The sequence below is a fragment of the Mustela nigripes genome, chromosome 13 (assembly GCF_022355385.1).
Source record: "Mustela nigripes isolate SB6536 chromosome 13, MUSNIG.SB6536, whole genome shotgun sequence".
In the NCBI taxonomy this organism is placed as follows: domain Eukaryota; kingdom Metazoa; phylum Chordata; class Mammalia; order Carnivora; family Mustelidae; genus Mustela; species Mustela nigripes.
In genome coordinates this window covers 118,438,432-118,460,938 of record NC_081569.1, presented here as the reverse complement: position 1 = coordinate 118,460,938, position 22,507 = coordinate 118,438,432, and the positions used below count along the sequence as shown (strand labels likewise).

Sequence of the window (22,507 nt, the reverse complement as noted above, 5' to 3'; positions counted from 1 at the left end):
GGCTGGATCCCAGGACTCTGGGATCATGACCTGAGCTGAAGGCAGATGTTTCACCAACTGAGCCATCCACACGTCCCTACCAGGCTCCCCTAAATCCTTTTGTCTTAATGAATGTGTCAGTCGGCCTTGCATCTATCTCAGTTGCAGCTTTCCCAGCATCTCATTTTGGCTTTTCTGCTCTGCCTCACAGGCAGTATTTGTTCATATATTTTCTGTTTTCCAGAGATTGTTGAAAACTCATCTATGATCCCCTTCCTAATTCACACCTCTAAATCAGTAATCTACTTTTTCTGATGATATAATTTTTTGTGTACTAGAATCATTTTTTGCGACTACACTCTGTATGTATTTGACTTAAATATGTCTACGCTGTTACTGGTATGTAAGAATGTGTAAAAATAGGATTCTAAGGATAGGGATAAAAATATTTCTAGAATATTTGGTTATTTGGCTATTTTCTTCCTGTACCTTAGTGGGTAATGTTAGAAACCCAGTCTGGAGTCACTGTTGTATGTATTAGGAGATTGTAATTTTTAAGTTCTTTACTTCATTTTTATGGACTCTGCAGAATGAGGTGTGTATACATATGCTCAGTGTGTCCTGCTGGACTGGAAGCTTTTTGTGAAGGAGTCTTAATAAAGAGAGGAGTTTTTGTATTCAGAAAAATGAAAATCTCCCTTTTGTTCTGTCCATTGCCTTCCTCGGAGATAAGTACTTCACTTAAAACAGTTTGGTGTAGGGGCACTGGGTGACTCAGTTGGTTAAGCATCTGCCTTCAGCTCAGGTCATGATCCATGATCCCAGGGCCCTGGGATCAGTCTCTGCATCGGGCTCTCTGCTTGGCGGGGAGCCTGCTTCTCCTCTCCCTTTCTATCAAATAAATAAATAAAATCTTAAAAAAGACCAGTTTGGTGTATATCTGTAGTCTCCTTGGCATTTTTTTTTATATGTATGTACATGTATGTCCGTTCTGTAAAGTACAATTATATGTATATTTATATGTACCTACCATATATGTACATATAAAATAGCATCACATGAATTTCTCTGTGACATGTTTTATTTCACTTAATATGTAATGGAGAAAAGTATAATGGCGTGATTATTAGTATGGACTGAGGGAGTCCGACTGCTTCAGTGTTATTAATCCAGGCTATGCCACTTACTAAGTGACCTTAACCTTTTTGTACTCCGATTTCCTTAAAATATGTAATTGTCTTCTGCTGATAGATATTTACATTGGAATCCATGAAGGGATCTTTTTCTGCATTCTAATGTTGGGCTGGGTATAGAGGGTGATGACAGAAACCTCAAATGAGTTTTTTTGTAGCCTTGTTGTTACTCATCTGCTGCTAAGACTCCAGTCCTGCTTTTCTCTTTGATGTGTTGTTTGCTGCCCTCTAGTGAACCCGCTGGTTTTCAGGTGGCTTTTGGCTGAGGATGTGCTGCTCCTTCTCATGGTTTATGCTGTAGATGTCTTGTCTGGCAGCTAGGGCTCTTAATTCTATATGAATCCAAAGCCTTGTAAATTTTGAAAAATATTTTTTTCTGAAGATCTTAAAAAATCAGGTTAAATTTATAGATACAGTGGAGTAGTGAATAAAGATTCTTTTGTAAGTTTCAGCAGTTTTTCTTTTTCCTGTTACTATAAACATCTATTTAACTGGGAAACCAAAGGCTACACTTCATTATAAGAATTCTTCTGTAGGGCTGTTGGGAGTCATGTCCACCATCTTACATGCTTATACTTTGCAGCTTTTTTGCAGCTAGTAAACCAAAGTAAAAATGACCTTTCTTTAACTAAAGCCATGGAAAGAGACCTTTCATGAAAATTCATGAACTGGAAGACTTTAATATTGTTAAGATGGTGCTCTTTGGGGCAGCTGGGTGTCTTAGTGGGTTAAGCCTCTACCTTTGGCTCAGGTCATGATCCCGGGGTCCTGGGATTGAGCCCTGCATTGGGCTCTCTGCTCAGCGGCAGGGGGCTACTTCCCCTTACCCCTCTGCCTGCTTCTCTGCCTACTTGTGATCTCTCTCTCTCAAATAAAAAAAATATTTAAAAAGATAAAAAAGATGGTGGTCCTCTCCAAATTGATTTATAAGTTCAACTCAGTCCATGTTGAAATCCTTCTGGGGCTTTCACAGAAATTGGCAAAGTGATCCTAAGATACATATAGAAATGAAAAGGACCTGGAATAGCCAAAACCACTGAAAAAGAAAATTAGAGGACTTAAATTTTCTAACTGCAAAACTTCCTACAAAGCTATAATTGACTGGTACTAGCATAAGGATATACAGACAGATCTGTAAAATCAAATTGAGCATCTGGAAATAAACCAACACGTTTATCATAAGTTTTGTTGTTTTTTTTTTTTTTTTTACATTTTATTTATTTATTTGACAGTGAGAGACACAGCGAGAGAGAGAACACAAGCAGGGAGAGTGGGAGAGGGAAAAGTAAGGCTTCCCTCAGAGCAAGGAGCCTGATGCGGGTCTCAGTCCCAGGACCCTGGGATCATAACCAAGCCAAAGGCAGACGCTTAACGACTGAGCCACCGAGGTGCCCTGATTAAGTTGGTTTTCAGTAAGGTTGCCAAGACAGTTCAGTGGGGAATAGATTGGCTTTTCAGCAAAAAGCATTGGACAACTGAATATCCACATGCAGAGAATGAAGTTGGACCCTCACTTTTTTTTTTTTTAATATTTTATTTATTTATTTGACAGACAGAGATCCCAAGGAGGCAGAGAGGCAGGCAGAGAGAGGAGGAAGCAGGCTTCCCGCTGAGCAGAGAGCCCGATGTGGGGCTCGATCCCAGGACCCTGAGACCATGACCTGAGCCGAAGGCAGAGGCTTTAACCCACTGAGCCACCCAGGCACCCCTTGGACCCTCACTTTACATAAACTAAAAAATGGATCAAAGGCTTATGTGTAAGAGCTAATTTCATAAAACTCTTAGGGAAGAAATAGGTGTAAACCTAAATGAGCTTGCATTAGGCAATGGTTTCTCAGATTATGAGACCAAAAGCACAAGCATCCAAAGAAAAAGATAATTTAGGGGTGCCTGCGTTGCTCAGTCCTTGGGTATCTGGTTTTGGCTCAGGTCATGATCCCGGGATCCTGGGATGAGTCCCACATCAGGTTCCCTGCTCAGCGGGAAGCCTGCTACTCCCTCTCCCACTCCTTTTACTTGTGATTCCTCTCTTGTGCTCTGTCCTATGTCAAGTAAATAAAATTTTTTAAAAATTAAAAAAAAAATAAAGATAAATAGGACATTAAATTAAAAATTTGGTGTTTCAGAGTATACTCTAAAAATTAAAAGATAACTCTCACTGTGGAGAAAATCACTTACCTAATAATAGTCTATCACTGAACAAGGTCAAGTCCTCATTTCTCTTATCTGTAAATTCCTAACATACCGTATCCATGCAGCAGAATTGCATTATTTCCATGTATTTTAAAAGAGATTTGTCTGTGATTGTGGGTCCAGTTATCCCCCTACCCTTCCCCTAAAAAGGAAGTGCTAAATAACAGCTGTATACTATTTTCAAGGGTAAATGAAACTCTGGGTTCTAGATAAAACAATTTAAAAATAATTAAAGCCTGAAAATTATGGTTTAATAGATGAAGGGACAAAAAGTCCATTAAATTTCACATCATATCCAGGTATAAGGTACTTAATTTCATTTTATTAATTTTTACTTCAGATCTTCAGTGCTTCTTGTCATGTGAGGTAAATAATAGAAAATTCTTTGTGTCCACTTGTCTGCTTTCAGCCAATCAGAAGCCAGAATTATTTCTTATGCAATAATAGGGTTTATTGTTTGGAGAGGAGCATTAAGTAGGACTTACAGGATATAGGGGGCTTCATATTAATTAAGGCTTCTTAGTTGTAGCAAAGAGAACATTGGTCTGGCTTGTTTAGCATTTTCAAATTTAGTTTGCGTTCTGACTCCAGAAATGTACAATCCTATCTTTTTAGTTGTAGGTTTTAAAATGTTACTAACTCTTAATACTTTTTAAATTAGAAGCCTTAATCACTGTTTTTATTTTTGATGAGACAATTTAATGGGCTGTGAAGGAAAAGTTACGAAATATTAAGAGGGAGAGAGAATTTTGAGAAAATGTCTTCAAGGTTTCCATCACCATCTTTACCGATTTTCTTCTCACCTGGGCCAATTGACTTAGGTTCTGTAACAAGTTCTTGTTCACTGAATGAGCTAGACAATATTTCCCATCTTTTAAGGAAAATATCAACTGATATCAATGAAATTAAGGGAATGAAAGCCGCAATTTTGACAGTAGAAGCAAATCTTTTTGATCTAAATGTTAGAGTGTCACAGAATGAAGCAAAAATTTCATCTTTGGAGGTTAAAATGAATGAATGTTCAACATCAACATCTGAGTGCAATAAACAGTTCGAAGATCTTCAAGAAGAAGTAGATTTTGAATCACAGTCAAGGACTACTGATGTAAAAATAATTGGCTTCCTTAGAAACATTGAGAAAGGTAAATGTTTAGTATTTGATATCTTCTAGGTAACTCACCCTTGGATCTGTGTCTTTTTATGTGACTTGATTAGTTCACATATGGAGGCAGCAAGTCACAAAACCTGAATTTCTGATGTATCTCTAATGACAAATTTGGAGTCCACGTGATTAACTTAGAAGCTTAGAAATTACCATAATTCTCTTTAGTGGATCTCTTTAAAATTATGTTTTAAAGGGAGAGGTGAACAAAGAGAAGCAAAACTTGAAATGGGAGAGAATGGTCCTCTTTCATGTATCTGTCTCGTCCAAGTATTTTTAAAATGTGTAATTCTTTCATTATTCATTGTATTAAAGAGACCTATTGTAGTATTAGAATTGAAAGAGCTTCTTCCAGTAATCCTAATATGTGTTAGTTTTCCAAGCTGTCTTACAGGAGTACAACCTGACCAAATGACTCCTGCATTTCAGATCAGTTCATTGGGATTTACTGTGTTTTTACCACGATAATTTTGCAAGGATTAACCTCTTTTGACATACCATTTAAGAGTAATGTATTTTTTTTATCTTTTTATTTTTTAAAGGATTTTATTTATTTGACAGACAGATCACAAGTAGGCAGAGAGGCAGACAAAGAGATAAAGAAGGAGAAGCAGGCTCCCCGCCGAGCAGAGAGCCCGATGTGGGGCTCGATCCCAGGACCCTGGGATCATGACCTGAGCCGAAGGCAGAGGCTTTAACCCACTGAGCCACCCAGGCACCCCAATATAACATATTTTAAAAGAAAATAATTGATAGAATTTTGAATTGAGCATTTAAAATTGAAAACCCCAGGTACCTTGGTTGGCTCAGTTGGTTAAGCATGTGACTCTAGATTTGGGGGTCATATGTTTAGCCCCACATTGTATGTAGAGATTACTTAAAATTAAAATTTTAAAAATAAAGTTGAAAAACCCCTTTTAATGAAACATGGCATTTGATTGCCAGCTAATGTACTGAGTGAGCAAAGGCTGTTCTCATGGAACTGCTAGTAATAAGTACACTAAAAATTAGTATTCTGGCATCCTACTAACATTTCAGTATTTGGAACCCTATCAGTCACATCCCTTTCTGCACTGTACCATACCACTTTTGTTTTAATTTTTAAGATTTTTTTAAAAGATTTATTTTGGAGAGCGAGATAGCAGGAGAGGGACAGAGAGAATCCCAAGCCGACTCTGCACTGAGTGCAAAGCCTGATTTGGGGCTTGATCCCATGACCCTGAGATAATGAGCTGAAACCAAGAGTTGGAGATTTAACCGACTGTGCTGAGGTGTCCCTACTTTTTAAAAGTTTATTCTAAACTGAAGTGTAGGTGACAGTATTACATTAGTTTCAGGTGTGTATAGTTATTCAACATTTATATACACATTATGAAGTTCTCACGCTAAGTATAGTTTACCATCTGTTACCATACAAAGTAATTATTTTTAAAGATTTTATTTATTTATTTGACAGAGATAGCAAGAGGGAACATAAGGGTGGGTGGGAAAGGGAGAAGCAGGACTCTTTGAGCAGAGACCCTGATGCAGGGCTTGGTCCTAGGACCCTGGGATCATGGACTGAGCTACCCAGGCGCTCCCCCCATATGAAGTTATTAAAATATTTTACTACATTCCCTATGCTGTACATCTCTGACTATATCTCTGAAGTTTGTTCCTCTTAGTTCTCTTAATCTATTTGCTCCTCTCCACTGCAACCACTAGTTCTCTGTATTTTTGAGTCTGTTTTTGTCTTGTGTTCATTTTTATTATGTTTTAGATGCCACATATCAGTAGAAATAACATGATACTTGTTTTTCTCTTCTTTCATGGTAGCATAGTACCCTGCCTCTAAGTTGATCTGTGTTGTTGCAAATGGCAAGATTTCATTCTTTTTATGGTTGAGTAATATTCCTTGTGTGTATCATATCTTTATTCATCTCTCAGTGCACACTGAGATTGCTTCTGTATCTTGGTTATTATAATTAATGCCATAGTAGACATAAGGGTGTGTATATCTTTTAAAATGTGTGTTTTAATTTTCTTGGAGCAAATACCCAGAAGTGGAATTACTGGATCCTATGGTATTTCTATTTTAATTTTTTTAGTAACTTCCTTATTGTTTTCCAGGTGGCTACATCAACTTATGTTCCCAAAAACAGTGCATAAGAGTTCCCTTTTCTTGTTAAGAAAGACTTAATTAAAATTCTTGCCAAGACTTGTTTTTTTTTTTTTTTTTTTGTATTAGGGATACTAGCCATTTTTACAGGTGTGAAGTGATACCTCATTATGGTAATTTGCAGTTTAAAAAATATTTATTTGAGAGCGAGCAAGCGCAAGCATAAGTTGGGGAAGGGCCAGAGGGGGAAGGAGCTTTAGCCTTCCTGCTGAGCAGGAAGCCTTACCTGGAGCTTTATCCCAAGACTACAAAATCATGACCTAAGCTGAAGTCAGACACTTTATCGACTGAGCCACCCAAGGCCGTTAATTTGAATTTTTTGATGAATAAAAAATACTGAACATTTTTTCATGTGTTAGCTATCTCATTCTCTTTTAAAAAATGTCAGTGGGGTGCCTGGGTGGCTCAGTCAGTTAAGCATCCGACTCTTCGTTTTGGCTCAGGTCATGATCTCAGTTAGGGTCAAGCCCTGAGTCAGGTTCTGTGCCCAGCATGGGGAGAGTGGGGAGTCTGCTTGAGATTCTTTCCTCCTTCCTCCCCCTGCTCCAGTGCTTCTCCTCTGTTTTTACCCACTACTTGCAGTGTGCGCTCTCTCTTGCTCTCTTAAGTAAATAAGTAAAATCTTCAGAAATGTCGAATTTTTCAAGTCCTTTGCTCTTCCCCTTTTTTCCCCCCAAGATTATATCTATTTGAGAGTGTGTGTGTGCACGTGTGCTTGCATGAGGTTGGGGGGGGGCAGCGGGAGAGGGATGAACAGAAAGATCCTAACCCGAGTCACAGTCAAGACACTTAACCAACTTAGCGACCTAGGCACCCCCTCTGCCCATTTTAGATCTGATTGTGTTTGTTTTTTTGTTTTTTGTTTTTTAGTATTTTATGAGTTCTTTCTATATTTTGAATATTAATTCCTTATTGGATATATCATTTGGAAATATCTCCCTCCATTCAGTAAGTTACCTATTTATTGTATTGATGGTTTCCTTCACTATGCAGAAGTTATTTTAGTTTGATATAGACCCAGTTGCTTTCCTTTTGTTGTTCTTGCCTAAGTTGACTAATTTAGAGAAATACTGCTGAGAGTGATAGCCAAGAGTTTACTACCTGTATTTTTGTTGAGGAGTTTTATGATTTCAGGTCTTAAATTTTACATTACATTAATTCATTTTGAGTTTATTTTTGCATATGGTGTGAGAAAATGGTCCAGTTTAATTAATTCTCTCATGTAGCTGTCCATATTCTCAATACCATTTATCAAAGAGACTCTCTCCTGCTGTAGATTCCTGCCTTTCTTTTAAAGTTCTTATTTTTTTAAGTAGTCCTAATACCCAAAATGGAGCTTGAATCCACAACCCCAAGATTCAGAGTTACATGCTCTTCCTACACACCCAGCCAGGCGTCCCTCATGCCTTTTTTTTTCTATCATAGGTTATTCGGTTAATATGCACGTTTTAACAGTATTATTTTTTCCAGTCCATGAGCATGTTGTATCTTTTCATTTATTTGTGTCCTCTCCAGTTTCTTTTATCTCCTTTTCTTAATTTCTGTTTCTGCTACTTTGTTATTTGTGTATTTCTATACACAACATATTTCTATGTTTCAATTTTGTGTCCTTCCAGCAACTTGACTGAATTCATTTCTTCTGATAGTTTTTTGGTGGAGTCTTTAGGGGTTTTGCGTATATATGTCATCTCTGGGGGGTTTTGTTGTTGTTGTTGTTTTGGTTTTTTCTGTTTCTTAATTTCCTTTCCAATTTGGATGTCTTTTATTTCTTGTCTGAGTGCTGTGGCTGGGACTTCCAGTACTATATTGAATAAAGGTGGCGAGAATGAACATCCTTGTCTTGTTCCTGATCTTACGATGTTATGAGTATGATGTTAGCTGTGGTTTTATTATATGTGTCTTATGTTATGTTGAGGTATGTTCCCTCTAAACCCGCTTTATTGAGAGTTTAAATGGGTGTTGAATTTTGTCAAATGCTCTTTCTGCGTGTATCGAAAGAATCCTCATTTTTTCTTTTTACAAAGATTTTATTTATTTATTTGACAGAGAGACACAGAGAGAGAGGGAACACAAGCAGAGGCAGTGGGAGAGAGATAAGCAGGAAGCCCAGTGTGGGCCTCAATCCCAGGATCCTGAAATCATGACCTAAGCTGAAGGCAGACGCTTAACGACTGAACCATCAAGAATTCGCAGTTCTTACTTAGCCTTTTATTTTGTTAATTTGGTGTGCCATGTTGATTGATTTTCGGATATTGAATCATCATTGTATCTGTGGAATAAATGCCACTTGATCATGGTGAATAATTATTTTAATGCATTGTTGATAGGACTTAATTTTGTTTTTGATAACACTTTTTTTAAATCTGCAAGTGAGGGGTGCTTGGGTGGCTCAGTCCGTTAAGCATCTGTCTTCAGGTCAGGCAGGGAGCCTCCTTCTCCCTCTCCCTTTGCCCCTTCTTCCTGCTTATGTTCTCTCTCTCTTGCTTCCCCCAAACCCCCAGTAAAATCTTAAATAAATAAATCTGCAAGTGAGTACCTAATACCTCCTAAGCACTGTGGAGGAGGGGATGTTTGGAGAAATACGACATCCTCCCAGCCTTCATATTGAAGATAGAGAAGATCAGTTCTGTGTCACTGTTTTGTTTTAATTTGTAGTGTAACTGAGGAAGTTATGAACTTTTTAAAGACATCATAAATACTCTAGCGAATATCTTACAGGAGATTCAGATTATTTTCTTTTTAAGATTTTACTTATTTATTTGACAGTGAGTGAGAGAACACAGACAGGGGGAGAAGCAGACTCCCTGCTGAGCAGGGAGCCCAGTGTAGGGCTTGATTCTAGAATGTTGGGATCATGACATGAGCCAAAGGCAGATGCATAACCAACTCAACCACCCAGATGATTGTTTTCTTGCTCATGTAGGACCTAGACTCCAGACCTTTTAAATGTCATACTTATTTATTATTTTCTTTGTCTATCTAAGCTTATAGTTTGTCTTTTGGGAATTCTATGATCAGATAACTCCGCTGTGTTTCGCTTTGCAATTCTAGGGTTGGGGATGAGTTGTAATGGTGCGCGGCCAGATGATGAAGGGAGAGTTTTCTCATTTTGATACTGCACTTGGCTGTCACCCGTCAGTTATGGCTCAAGCTCTGGGTCCACGCAGCACCACCTCCTGGTTTTTCCAGCCTTTTACCTTTATTCCCAGGCTTTGTTCCAGTCCAGGAAAACTAGCTTCCAGACAAAGGGAGAACTAGGAATGCCCTGCATTGCCGTTTTTGGTTTAACTCGGAGTATAGGTTTTTCTCTTACAGACCTTTGGTCTATAAGTATTATTAAATTGCATTGTTGAAGCTAATAAATTATTTTTAAGTTAAAAACCCATAAAGATTATTTCAGGCTTCATATTTGGGAAACACACATGCTGGGATTGTTAATTTTAAGTTTAGTAAAGTTTTAAAATCTGTTATTCTAGGAACTCAACAGAGGCAGTTGTTATCCCGACTGCAAATTGACCCAGTAATGGCAGAAACTCTACAGATCAGTCAAGGTTGGTAATAATCTTAAATTTTCGTTGTAATCTAGCATTTTTCAGTTGCTGTTTCCATTTCTTACACTTCATTTAATGTATCTTGTATATCTTAGATCCTGCCCTAAGATGCTATATTTAGATTGTGAAAAATATTTTAGGGCCAGGAAACAAGATCTGCATTTTCTTCATGTTTTATGGTGTTTGTATTTTTCGTCTCATTCAAAAACTTTCTTGCTTTGGTGCCGTTTCACCTGAGTCTCTGGAATTTTCTGGCTGTCACTCCCCTGCTTTAGAGACAACTCAAATCCCTACCCTCTCTCCTTTCTACCCTACTTTACAATGTTTTGCCCTGCTTTACTGTCCTGTTGTCTGTTCAGCCTTATTCTCACTTATTTCACTTTAGAATCTCCTTACCAGGGCCACACCAAGAACATGTTGTTCTTAGAGCCCCCGTAGCTTAATTTTTTGCCCCCCCCCCCCCCCCCCCCCCACTTTGCCCAGCCTAGACATATATGCCAGGGCCTACTTCAGGACAGGGGGTGATTGCCTTACTTATCTCTGCATTCTCCACATTCTCCAGTGCCCAGCCTCTGCCAGATGCATGTACAGTCCCCAGTAAATGTTCGTTGCCTACATGAAGGGAGTCATTGGATACCTGCAATCTTAAATTTGGAAACCTCTTTTTCTGTTTCCCCTATCCCTACCCGTTGTTGGAATTTCTGGTGCCTTGACCCCTCCCTGTGGCTCTTCTACTCCTTTGGTCAGGCCTCCAGAGTCAGTAGGTATATCCCCTTACCCCACCTAGCTCTGTCTCAGAAAGAGGAACTTGTCCTCTCTCAGGGTTCCGCCTAGACACCAGATCCTCCCCAGTTGTTGAATACTGGAGTAGCCCCACACTCCTGTAGTTTCAGTCTTTGCCTCTCTCCTGGCTTCTCCTTTCTTCTGTCAAAGTGTTAGATACTCTCCATCCTTGATTTTGCCCTGTCATCTCTCCACATTCCATTCTGCTTCCCACATTAGGGTATTTCAAAATGTTTGGCAGCTAGGCTCTGTGTATGTTGTATCCATTTCATTGGGACTTGCACATTCTTTTTTTGTTTCTTTAACTTTTCTTTTTTTCCATGGTGCATGTACAGTTTGAAGCATCTAGTTCTATGAGGCTTATGAGGTACTGCATTCTTGGCTTACCTCTTGTGATGGTTTTTATTTGTGAGAGCCTTCTTGTTTCTGCATATTCCTTTTATTTTTCACATACTGACTTTGTTTCATATGTATGCAACGCTCTGTTACTTCTCTGAGGATATTAAAGATATTTTGGGGTATTTTTTCCCCTCCCTTCTTAGTCTTATTTTCTCCAAGTTGTTTGTTTCAGTTGCTGTCTTTTGTGATAGGTTTTCCTCAGGTGTCTGAGGATCCTTGATTGTCTTATATTTATGAGTGGGAAAGCTAATTGGCATTCTGGGTTCATTAGTCAGGATGGTGGGCTTTTGACTTCACATTTGAATATAGATTCTACAATGGAAAGGCATTTTTCTTGTCTAATACAGGAGCACCCCGAGGTTACTGTCTTTAGGCTTTTCCTCTTGCAGTGGTTCGCTTCTCCAAAGAAAGATCTTTCAAAGTAGTGGATTGGCTGCCAGTGTTCTGGGAGCTAGGTGAGGAAAAGGGGCTGGGGGAGGCACTTCAACTTCAGTTACCATGTGATGTTTGCTTAAGAACCGCCTCCCTGTTTTCAAAATGGTACTTCTTTCTGTGTGGCTGGCATTCCTTGTTCCAAAGACTCTCTGTTTTGACCTTTTCAGGAGTCTTAAGCTCCACTTTTCTCCAAGGGAGAAAATAGTCAAAGGGTTATCAGGAAATCTAAATGCTTTTAAAAATTTTAATAGTATACATTTAGCTTGTTTTGTTGTAGCACTATTCTGTCAAAGACCATGATGCTTCATTTGTAGGCCTCTCCAACATTGACCAATGGGAAAGCATGTCTCCCAGTTATTCCAAAAGACTTGAATATAGATAGGTTGGGGAATGGGTGTGATAGGGATCAGAAATGAAGAAAACAGATTCTGAGTTTAAGAAGACATAATTGCTTCTGGAATGGACACTTGAACACACCTGGTTCGGCCTTGACTTCCCCTTTTTTCCAAGGTCCCCTGTGCTGCCGGTTGGTTACCCAAGCCTTTGGAGAATCTTCGGATCCACATTGAATTACTTCATTATTGGCTTAAGACTTGGCTTTTGAAAATATTAGTTTTTCACTTTCAAAATCTGGATGTCTGCTCTTAAACAGTTATTTTCTTTGTGAGTTTATCTTCCAATAAATTAACCCTTTGTTGACATTTTAGTGGGGTTTTAGGAGGAAACCAAATGCATGGATTCAGCCTGTGGTCTGTACCCAGAAGATGTCACTAACTCTCACATCTGTCTGCTTCTCTTTGACCCAGGTGATAACGTAAATCTTGCAGAGGTGACTAGTGGCTTAGTGGAATGAAAAGCTGTTTTCAGTGCCCACTTTGCTAAACTCTATAGCATATGACATGTCGTTCCCATGTTTTCTTAAGTCTTTGTTTGGCTTCCAGGACTTCATGATGTCTCTTCTGTAATTCCATGTCATTCTCCTGTATCATCTCCTCTCCTCCTCTATTAACGCTTAAAATGATCATTTCATCGTGTGTCCTACCCTTAGCATTATTTTCATCTTTTTATATTCTCCCAAGATACAAACTGGTAGAACTGCTTTGCCTCGTAAAGGGCTGGATGGTAAGAAGGAGGGCAGCAGCCTTGGACTAAATTGTCGAGTCTACCTTTGCTAGCTGGGAGCCCTCTGAGAGTCACTGAAGAACAGCGAGTTGCATGTTGGTCAGAGGAGGGAAGTATCCTTTTCAGGCTCCTCGTGAGACGTGGCAGCGCTATATATGTGCTTTGATGGAACACTTCTTTTACCTTCAGCGCTTCTCTTATTTCTCTCTCATTTCAACTTCTAAACATCTGAGAGCCCCACAAAGACTTCAGACTAAATAAATATAAAATTGAAATTTATCCTGCCCCGTTTTAAGTCTGTTCTTTCTCCTGTCCTCTCTCTCCTGTGTCCGCTTTCTCATCTACCGCTCTGCTCCATCTGCGTCTTCATGCTCTCCGGCCCTCACAGGGGACGGCATGCTCAGCCTCATTCCTAGGCTGGGACTTGGACATGCAGCTGCTGTGAGGTGCTGGTGCTGCTGAGGTGTGTGCAGTGTATCTTCTCTCCCTTGTGTGTGGGTTCCAGGAGGGCAGAGTTGAGAATCTTAATTTGGAGCCTCACTGTCTCCTCTGGGCAACTGCCTGGTAATTGAGTTCTCGGACTACAGTCCATTCTTAATTCTGCCTGTTCTAAAAACCAGTTTGATTGTATCATTTCCCTCCTTAGAAACCTCTCACGATTCTTGAACACTTCTAGATCAGAATCCAAAGCCATTGACACACATACAAGATCCTTTATGCCTCGGCCTTCCCTGCCACTCACCCCACCCCGGCCACAGCCCTCAGCCACACCACATTTCTCAGCAGGTCTTAGATTCCTTGTGTCTCAGCAGGTCTTAGATTCCTTGTGTCTCATGAAAGCCTTTGCCTTTTTCCATGCGGTTTTCTTTGCCTGCAACGCTCTGGTTACTCGTGCTCATTTACTTCAACATCTTCAATTGTCCTTCGTCTGTAGCCTTTGTCTTGATTGCTCAGCTGGAGTGGTTTCCTGTATTCTTGCCAAAACCTTGTACTTACTCTCTTAGGATTAGCTTTTTGGGTGTGCTGTTTTGAAATTGTTTGCACACCTACCTTTCTACTTTTTTCTTCTTTGTACCCAGCTCAGTGTTCAGTTCTCAGGTTTTGGATTTGTTCAGTTGAATGAACATGAATGGACATCCTGTGGATTTTCATCTCTTATTTGCCTATTAACCTTAAGAGAAGTGCAACTCATTAACTTGTCAGTTGATGGCATATATCGATAGGTCAGGTGTCTCCAGTCTGGGCTCTTGGCATATTTTATGAAATAGGGTTAAGAAGCATATTAGAGATGGCATGAACTGTGGCCTTTTGCCCTGAAGGTCATTGTTTGCTTTGCTGTATTTTTTTTAAATGCCCATTTATCTTAATTCCTTTCCAATACAGTCTTCTCGGTACAACCAGACAGAAATTACACCTGATGAATTGTTTTCGTCAGAATGTGTTCTCTCTCAGTGGTACTGTGCAAAATGAACAAAAGAAAATTTTGAGAAAAATTTTTAAGCAGCCTCAGTATCATGGTTTGAGGGAATATGAGGGGTTTTGTTTATAATTTTAGAAGATACTGTTGTACTTAGAGTAAGTTTATATTGTTCATATCCTATTAGATGTCTCACATAAAAACCATTCTGTACTGTAGTCAGGGAGTATTGATTAGAAGGCTTATGTAATGGGCTGTTATGAGGAAAGGAATACTTTTTGAAAAGGTGTTTGGCACAGAATTGCAGCGCTATTCCTGGGTAGAACTATTGTGATTTTCCTTTGAAAATATTACAAAATATATAAAAGGTTGACGTTCTTCTCACATGTGTGATGTTGGGAATGCAAGGTATATTCAGAAGTAAACATTTATGGCCAATTTTTTTGGCTCAGATTACTATGACATGGAATCCATGGTCCATGCAGACACAAGATCATTTATTCTGAAGAAGCCAAAGCTGTCTGAGGAAATAGTAGTGGCACCAAACCAAGAGTCGGGGATGAAGACTGCAGATACCCTTCGGGTACTTTCAGGACACCTTATGCAGACACGGTAGATGGTTTCTTTTTCTTGTGTAGCTTTTTTGTGTTGATGAGATAGCGCAGCTTAACCGTTCGTTCCCAGCTCCCCTCCTCCCGTCCTTGCCCCCAGTGCAGAGTGCTTTTATTGGGTCAGTCGCTAGGCCATGCATAAATAGTAAGCCCATTCAGTTTTCAGAAATTCCAGTTCCTCTTTCTTGTTCAGAAATCCGTTAACTTGCAAAGAAGTCCATGTATGATTTAGCTTTGTAAATAAGATTCTTTCCTTAAAGCACATTCAGGAAATGAAATTTAAAAGTCACGTGATCACATCAGGAAATCTCTGCGCAGAGAATTAGCAGATTGGGTTGGGGTGATGCCTCCCTTAGAAAATGGACTAAATATTCTATGAAGGAACAGATGTACCGATAATAAAATCAGTGTAAATATGGAACTGCTGGCTATGTGATCTGAGCGTAGATGCGGATTTTCCAGTTTATTTCCATGTGACCCTATGGAGATCCATTGGATGATGATGTTCAGGGTGGAGGGGAGATTGTCCTTAGTGCAGCCTGGAGGGTCACTGGTGATGCCGCCACAGCAGCTGGCCATCGCCGTGGTGTGTTGGCGGGAGCCAAGCAGGCCATTCCTGGAAGGCCTACCGAGTTTGTGTGTTTGGTTTTTTCCTACTGAAGAGACCACCACCAAGTAAGGGAGCGATAGTTCTGCTGAAGAGCACTGTAGGAGGCTCAGCGTTTTGTGTTTGTTTCCCTAATTCTATGGTATTTTCTATCTGTCTGGCAGAGATCTTGTACAACCAGATAAACCTGCAAGTCCCAAGTTTATAGTGACGCTGGATGGTGTCCCCAGCCCCCCAGGATACATGTCAGATCAAGAGGAGGACATGTGCTTTGAAGGAGTGAAACCTGTAAACCAAACTGCAGCCTCAAACAAGGGACTCAGAGGTCTCCTCCACCCACAGCACTTGCACTTGACGAGCAGGCAGCTCGATGACCCAGATGGTAGCTTTCCAAATGGTGTGTTGAGAGCTCAGATTTTCCCTTTCCAGGGTGCTGTCATTGTGCAGGGAATCTGGGCCCAGTCTCTCTACCTGGGATGCATTCTGGGTAGAGGCCTTGCTCTTTCTCATAATTCAGTAGCGGCCTTTTTTCTTCTCTCAGACAAAATGAGTTCATGTGAGACTGTCGTGCGTGTGTTCTGTATGGGCTCCCGGCTCCCGTGCTACGGTCGGCTTTAGCCCCGAGAGCCAAAGTACCTCGGAACCGTGCTTATGAAAGGCTCAGCCGTCGTTCTTCATACCTTGCTTCCTTTCTCCCTTTAGAAACTACACTTGTTACTTCCCTTTTGTTGTAACAGTAATAGTCTCTTATAATTGGCAGAAAAATGAATTTGCATTTTGATTCTGTTCATACCTCTTTGAAATTCCCTTAAAAGGAGTTTCTCACCTAATCTATCAAGATACTGCTTGGAAGTTTAGCAAAGCCTTATGTTTAAATTAATTAATAGTATTTAGTAGGAACGAGATGAACTCCTCAGATAACAGCCTGCTTTTAGGCAGATGGATCGTTCTCTCCCCAGACCTACTGTCAGGTGCACATACTGCTGGACCTTTTCATTTGTGACAAGAGAATGGTAGTCATGTTCCTTGTACCTTGTAAAATGTTGAAAAACACCTTCATTGGGAGGGGAGACAATTATTAAAATTTAAAAAAGAATAGTATCAAAAGAAAATGCGTTTTGGTATTTTTCCGAGTCAGTCTTGGCAGAGACATGAAGATGCAGTCAGTACCTTTTTCAGGTCCTAAAAAGATAATAGCCTTTAGAGGGAGATCATGAGTGAGTGAGGAGATACTGCTGTTGAGCTGAATACTTTTAGGCTGAGTTAATAATGTAATGTCCTAGGTTTTTTTGGTGTTGTTTTGTTTTTTAAGATTTTTATTTGACAGATCACAAATAGGCAGAGAGGCAGGCGGAGTGGGGGGAAGCAGGTTCCCTGCTGAGCAGAGAGCCCGATGCAGGGCTTGATCCCAGGACCCTGTGATCATGACCTGAGCCGAAGGCAGAGGCTTGACCCACTGAGCCACCCAGGCATCCCCAAATGTCCTAGTTTGGGTTGGTGGAGGGAATTGGAAGTCTGACCCTATAAAAAGGAAGAAAAAATTTTTAAATGGTAACCGAGGTGGTTAAGAATTACCATAATTGGGTGCCTGGGTGGCTCAGTGGGTTAAGCCGCTGCCTTCGGCTTAGGTCATGATCTCAGAGTCCTGGGTTCGAGTCCCGCATCGGGCTCCCTGCTCAGCAGAGAGCCTGCTTCCCTCTCTCTCTCTCTCTCTCTGCCTGCCTCTCCATCTACTTGTGATTTCTCTCTGTCAAATAAATAAATAAAATCTTTAAAAAAAAAAAAAAAAGAATTACCATAGTTATGCAGTACAGATTTCTGACCCTGTATATTTTGTCTCACGTGAGAGAAGAAGTTAGGGTCTTACTTTGTTTAAATGCAGATGTCCATATTAGGCTTTATTGGTGTATATGTCCTTGCAGTGCCCCCAGTAAATAACACATTAGACTTCTTGTCTTGGTTTCACAAGTGCCTTAGCCCTTCTGGAGGCCAGGCGGATGAGCGGGGAGCCTCCTGTGCCAGTGCTTTGATCTGGGACTCTCAGCGTTTAGCTGCTGCTCAAGAATGAAGCTTTGTAGTGGTTAGAATGTAAGTGAGGCCCAAGAGACTGAATAACAGTCACAGAGAGGCTCTGGTCTTTCTTACTCTTCCCCTCCATCCAGGGAATTTGAAACTTGGTGATTGCTTTTGCTGAGTTTTTGTCCAGTGTTTCAAGGATGCTAACAACAGCACTCTCCCTCCCCCCCGAATGGCAGTGCAAGTTTATAGCTTGGAATAAAAAGTGAATTTGCCTCATCTTAAAACTTAAAACAGGAAAAGTTTTAATGGCTTATGAGGTTATAATGTTGGGGGGAAACCAGAATCAAGACCTCTGATTATATGACATTTCCATTAGGAAGATCATGTTTCCTTATGAAGTATTTAACTTCTTTAATACTGCCCACGAGTATCTAACGACCTCATTTTCCAGCCAGTCTGCTCTTGGGTATTCTGTTAACTTCTTTCATTTGGCGTGGGTTTCCACGTGTATATCATAGTCTAAAGTATGTTCTTTAGGAGGACGGTAAGACACATTTCCTGCAGGCAGGATATCAGAAAGACTTAAAACTGGAGAAAACTGCATGCAAGGATTTTATTGGAGACTAAGGATGCCTTTATGGATATAAATATATCCATATAAATATGGAGCTATTTACTATTTTAAAAGTAGCATGGAAAGCTATATATTAGACATAGTTGTGGGTTTTTTAAAATTTTATTTTCAAGATTTTATTTATTTGAGAGAGCATGAGCAGAGGGGAGGGGCAGAGGCAGAAGCAGACTCCCCACTAAGCTGGAAACCTGGTGCAGGGCTCGATTCCCCAGACCCTGGGATCATGACATGAGCCGAAGGCAGACACTTAACTGACTGAGCCACCCAGGTGCCTCTGGCATAGTTTTATAGTAGCCCTTTGATGGTCCTCCTGTTTGGGATCCAGGACTGCATACGTGTGTCTTGTTCTCCTGTGATGAGGACTGAGGTTGGGTCACTAGATCAGTAAGTTCTCAGTAAGCTGCTGCCCTGTTACGTTTTGATTGGTTGCCTACTTTGTATTTTTGTTTCCATTCAATTACAAGACTCTAAGGAAGACATTATTTTCTTTTTGCTTTGATAAGGAAACTGAAGTTGAGGTACTAGGTGAGACTTGTCCAAAGTCTCTAGCTCAGCTAAGTTACAGAGCCAAATTTGAACTGGCCTGAACTCAGGCAAGAGGACTAGAGCAATGTGGTTGAAGTGATACTTGCTTTTATAATTAGGAATGTGAATCCTAATTTGTAACACCCATGATGCTTGTTTTTTTTCCTTTCTTTTTCTTTTTTGTTCTTTTTAAGCTAGGATGTCTTGGTCCAGAAGTTGGCAGGTCATTATCGCCTTTGGTTGTGAATTTATTAGGCTTTTTTACATTTTACATGGGCATTAGTTGCCTGGATTTAAACTTTGTATGTCATATGAAATGGTTTTTTGCTTTCTCTGAATCAGGAAACAGTCTGGCAACATGGGGCCCACTTTCCCACACCCTAGCAATTGACATGGTCATTGGACATGACCTCGCAAGGGAGTAGCAGGCAGTGAGCCCTATGGATGATGCATACACTTGCTCTCCTCTTGCTTTTACCTGCCTTTATTTCCCCCTCACCAAGGCTGTCGGTCACCAATCATCTCACACCCAGCCAGGCTCACTGATGGGTGATCTAGTGGGTCGCTGTAGGTAATGGCCCATTGTAATCCACTGTAAGCAAAAAACTTTTCCTCATACTGATGTGAGTTTACCACGTGGACTTAACAACAAACTGTGTATACCTCAGTGAGTGCGAACACTTTTGTGTATGTATCACTTACAATGTCTGAACATATTTGTATTTGTTCACATTCTTTTTTTTTTTTTAAAGTTTGATTTATTTGAGAGAATATGAGGAGGGGGAGGGGCAGGTGGAGAGGGAGAAATAATCCTCAAGCCAACTCCCTGGTAGGCTTGATTCCAGGACCCCAAGATCATGACCTGAGCCAAAGTTGGATGCTTAATTGACTGAGCCACCCAGGTGCCCTGGTTCACATTGTTTTTCACCTTGTGTTTGCAGTTTTCATTTCATTTTATTGGTTCCCTACTTGGACGTTCTTTCCTCTCTCTCACCTTCTCTCTCATATTTTAATTCATCTCTGAAATAATATTGAGCATTGGAGTTTAGGGTGAGAACTCTGGCTGTAGTTGCAGCGTCTCTATCTGGTTTGCCTCTCACAGTGAGAACTGCAGTCCCCTTCCTGCTGACCTTTTCTACTAGCAGGCTCTTACCTCCGTTAACTAGAATATTGAACTGTTTTGTATGATTGTGACATAGAAGAACATAAGATTTTAAGACTGGGTTTTGAGGGAAATGTATTACAGGTGCCATGTACTGAATTGATCTTAATTAATGAGATACTTTTAACTTTTTTCCCCCTTTTAGCTGAGATGAGTGAACTGAGTGTGGTCCAGAAACCCGAAAAACTTCTGGAGCGTTGCAAGTACTGGCCTGCCTGTAAAAATGGGGATGAGTGTGCTTACCATCATCCTGTTTCACCGTGCAAGTGAGTAGCTGCAGCAAGCGGATTCTGATCTTTGGGTTAATTTCTAGATCTTAGATCTTATTCTGTTTGTTTTTCTTTTCTGTGGACATGGTTGATTCATATAACTAAATGCAATGACACTTCATGGTTGCCCTCCCAGAATAGCATCCATGTGTAATACATGTGTGTGTGTTTAGGGGAGCAGAGAGATGAGAGAAGGCTTCTGTACATTTAAGGAGAGAGTTCTCTCTCTAGCTGCGCTGGTTTGAGTGCATCATGTTCATGTCCATGTCCAGATCCACAACTGCCAAGGCACTGGGGACAAAATTAGTTACAGTTAATGACAGAACATTTTGGACTTGATGGCATGACCTTTGAGGATGGCTTTTAGATAAAAACAAAACAGAACTCCATGTTTTGACTCCTTTAAGGAAGTTTGGGTGTAAGAATAATATGGATGTACATGGAGGGAGACCACAGAATGAGTCTTTTTGGAGCAGTACCTTGTACATATATTATGCTCAGTAGATTGAGTTCACTTCATAAAGTATCTAACAGGAAATGGTCTGATTTTTAACACAAAAAACCCTTTTGTCTTTCAGGGTCATGGTTTGAGTTGAAAATCTGTTACTGCCTTAGACTTCGGAATAGATTACTGTGTCCTTTTTTGAAATCTGGCCTCATTATTTCTTTTTACTTTTTTTTTAATTCTTAATTTTTTATTTATTCATTTGAGAAAGGGCAGAGGGAGAGGGAGAAGCAGACTCCCTGTTGAGCAGGGAGCCTGATGCAGGGGTTGATCCTAGGACCCTGGGATCTTGAACTGAGCCAAAGGCAGAAGCTTAACTGACTGAGCCACCGAGGCACCCCAAACCTGGCCTCATTTTTTTTTTTAAAGATTTTTTTTTTATTTATTTGACAGATGGAGATTACAAGTAGGCAGAGAGGCAAGCAGAGAGAGAGGGGGAAGCAGACTACCTGCTGAGCAGAGAGCCCGATGCGGGGCTCGATCCCAGGACCCTGATCATGGGATCATGACCTGACCTGAAGGCAGAGGCTTTAACCCACTGAGCCACCCAGGAGCCCTGGCCTCATTTAAAAATTGAGCTTCCTGGACATCTGTTTGGCTCAGTCGGGAGAGCATGCAGTTCTTGATTTCTGGGTTGTGATTTCAAGTCCCAAGTTGAACATAGAGCTTAGTTTAAGAAAAAATTGAGTTTCCCTCGTTTCTGTTCTGTTTCTCAAAACAAGTAGTGAGAGAGAGTTAAGGAGCCTCTACCAAAAAAAAAAACAAACAAAAAACCAAAAAACAAAACTAATCATGCACTGAAAATAAATGTGAAAAATGTTTTTGTTTTATAGAGCCTTCCCCAATTGTAAATTTGCTGAAAAATGTTTATTTGTTCATCCAAATTGTAAATATGATGCAAAATGTACTAAGCCAGATTGTCCCTTCACTCACATGAGTAGAAGAATTCCAGTACTGCCTCCAAAACCAGGTTAGTGACATTGTGCACTACTCTAGTAGGTAAAAAATGGAAAATATTTTGTGATTATAAACTGTTTTAAAGGAAAAAAAAGGTAAGACTTTTATAAATTATCATGCCAGAATCCGTTAACCTAACCAGTCTTTAAAGAGCAAATATGCCTATTTGGTATCATTCTGAAGTATTTTATCTAATGAATATATAAATCTTCTCATATTTTTAAAATGGTTTTCATAAAAACATCAGTATATTGCATTACAAATTATTTTGCCAAATTTGATCAATCTTCTTATTTTTGTCAGCAGTTGCAACACCAGCATCACCTTCTAGTAGTCAACTGTGCCGTTATTTCCCTGCTTGTAAGAAAATGGAATGTCCCTTCTATCATCCAAAAGTAAGAATTTTCATTTTCCCAAAAATGATTTAGTGGGAACTTTTCAATTCTGAGGCCTGTAAAAGCACTAGCAAATTGGGCATCTTGTATGTCCATGGTCTTCCCCTGCCCCCTATCCCCCATCTCCCAGTCTCTGTTTTTGTTAGAGTTAATGTTATGGTCTTTAAGACGTTGAGGTTCTTAGTTGTATGAGCCCCCAGCTGGTCCTTTAAGATTAAGAGGTCTGAAACAGAGGTTAATATTCTAGGCTTTCGGGGGGAAGCTTCCCTTTGCTTAGTTTCCGTTCCGCTCTACGCCTAAGCATGTGGGTGGGTTTTTTTTGAGAGAGAGGAGCATCTTTATTCTAAAACATTCCACCTCATGTCAGAAACTGAGATGATGAGGTCCAGTAGTACTTCCGTTGATGGCTCTAATGTTCTGTGTATGACGAT

At 40.1% G+C, this 22,507-nt stretch overlaps 1 protein-coding gene across 8 annotated transcripts in view; it reads left to right on the top strand.

Moving 5' to 3' along the window:
* The window catches only part of ZC3H14 (zinc finger CCCH-type containing 14), a 52,693-nt gene that overhangs the window by 29,047 nt on the left and 1,139 nt on the right, over nt 1-22,507 (top strand). Inside the window, exons 10-15 of one of the 8 annotated variants that reach the window (XM_059373553.1) lie at nt 10,162-10,236; nt 14,845-15,004; nt 15,775-16,007; nt 20,096-20,216; nt 21,558-21,694; nt 21,988-22,076. In XM_059373553.1, the coding sequence (XP_059229536.1) occupies nt 10,162-10,236; nt 14,845-15,004; nt 15,775-16,007; nt 20,096-20,216; nt 21,558-21,694; nt 21,988-22,076 (815 nt within the window). Of the gene's footprint in view, nt 1-10,161; nt 10,237-14,844; nt 15,005-15,774; nt 16,008-20,095; nt 20,217-21,557; nt 21,695-21,984; nt 22,077-22,507 lie in introns of all 8 variants that reach the window. The other 7 variants (XM_059373552.1, XM_059373555.1, XM_059373554.1 and 4 more) reach the window with 7 other exon arrangements.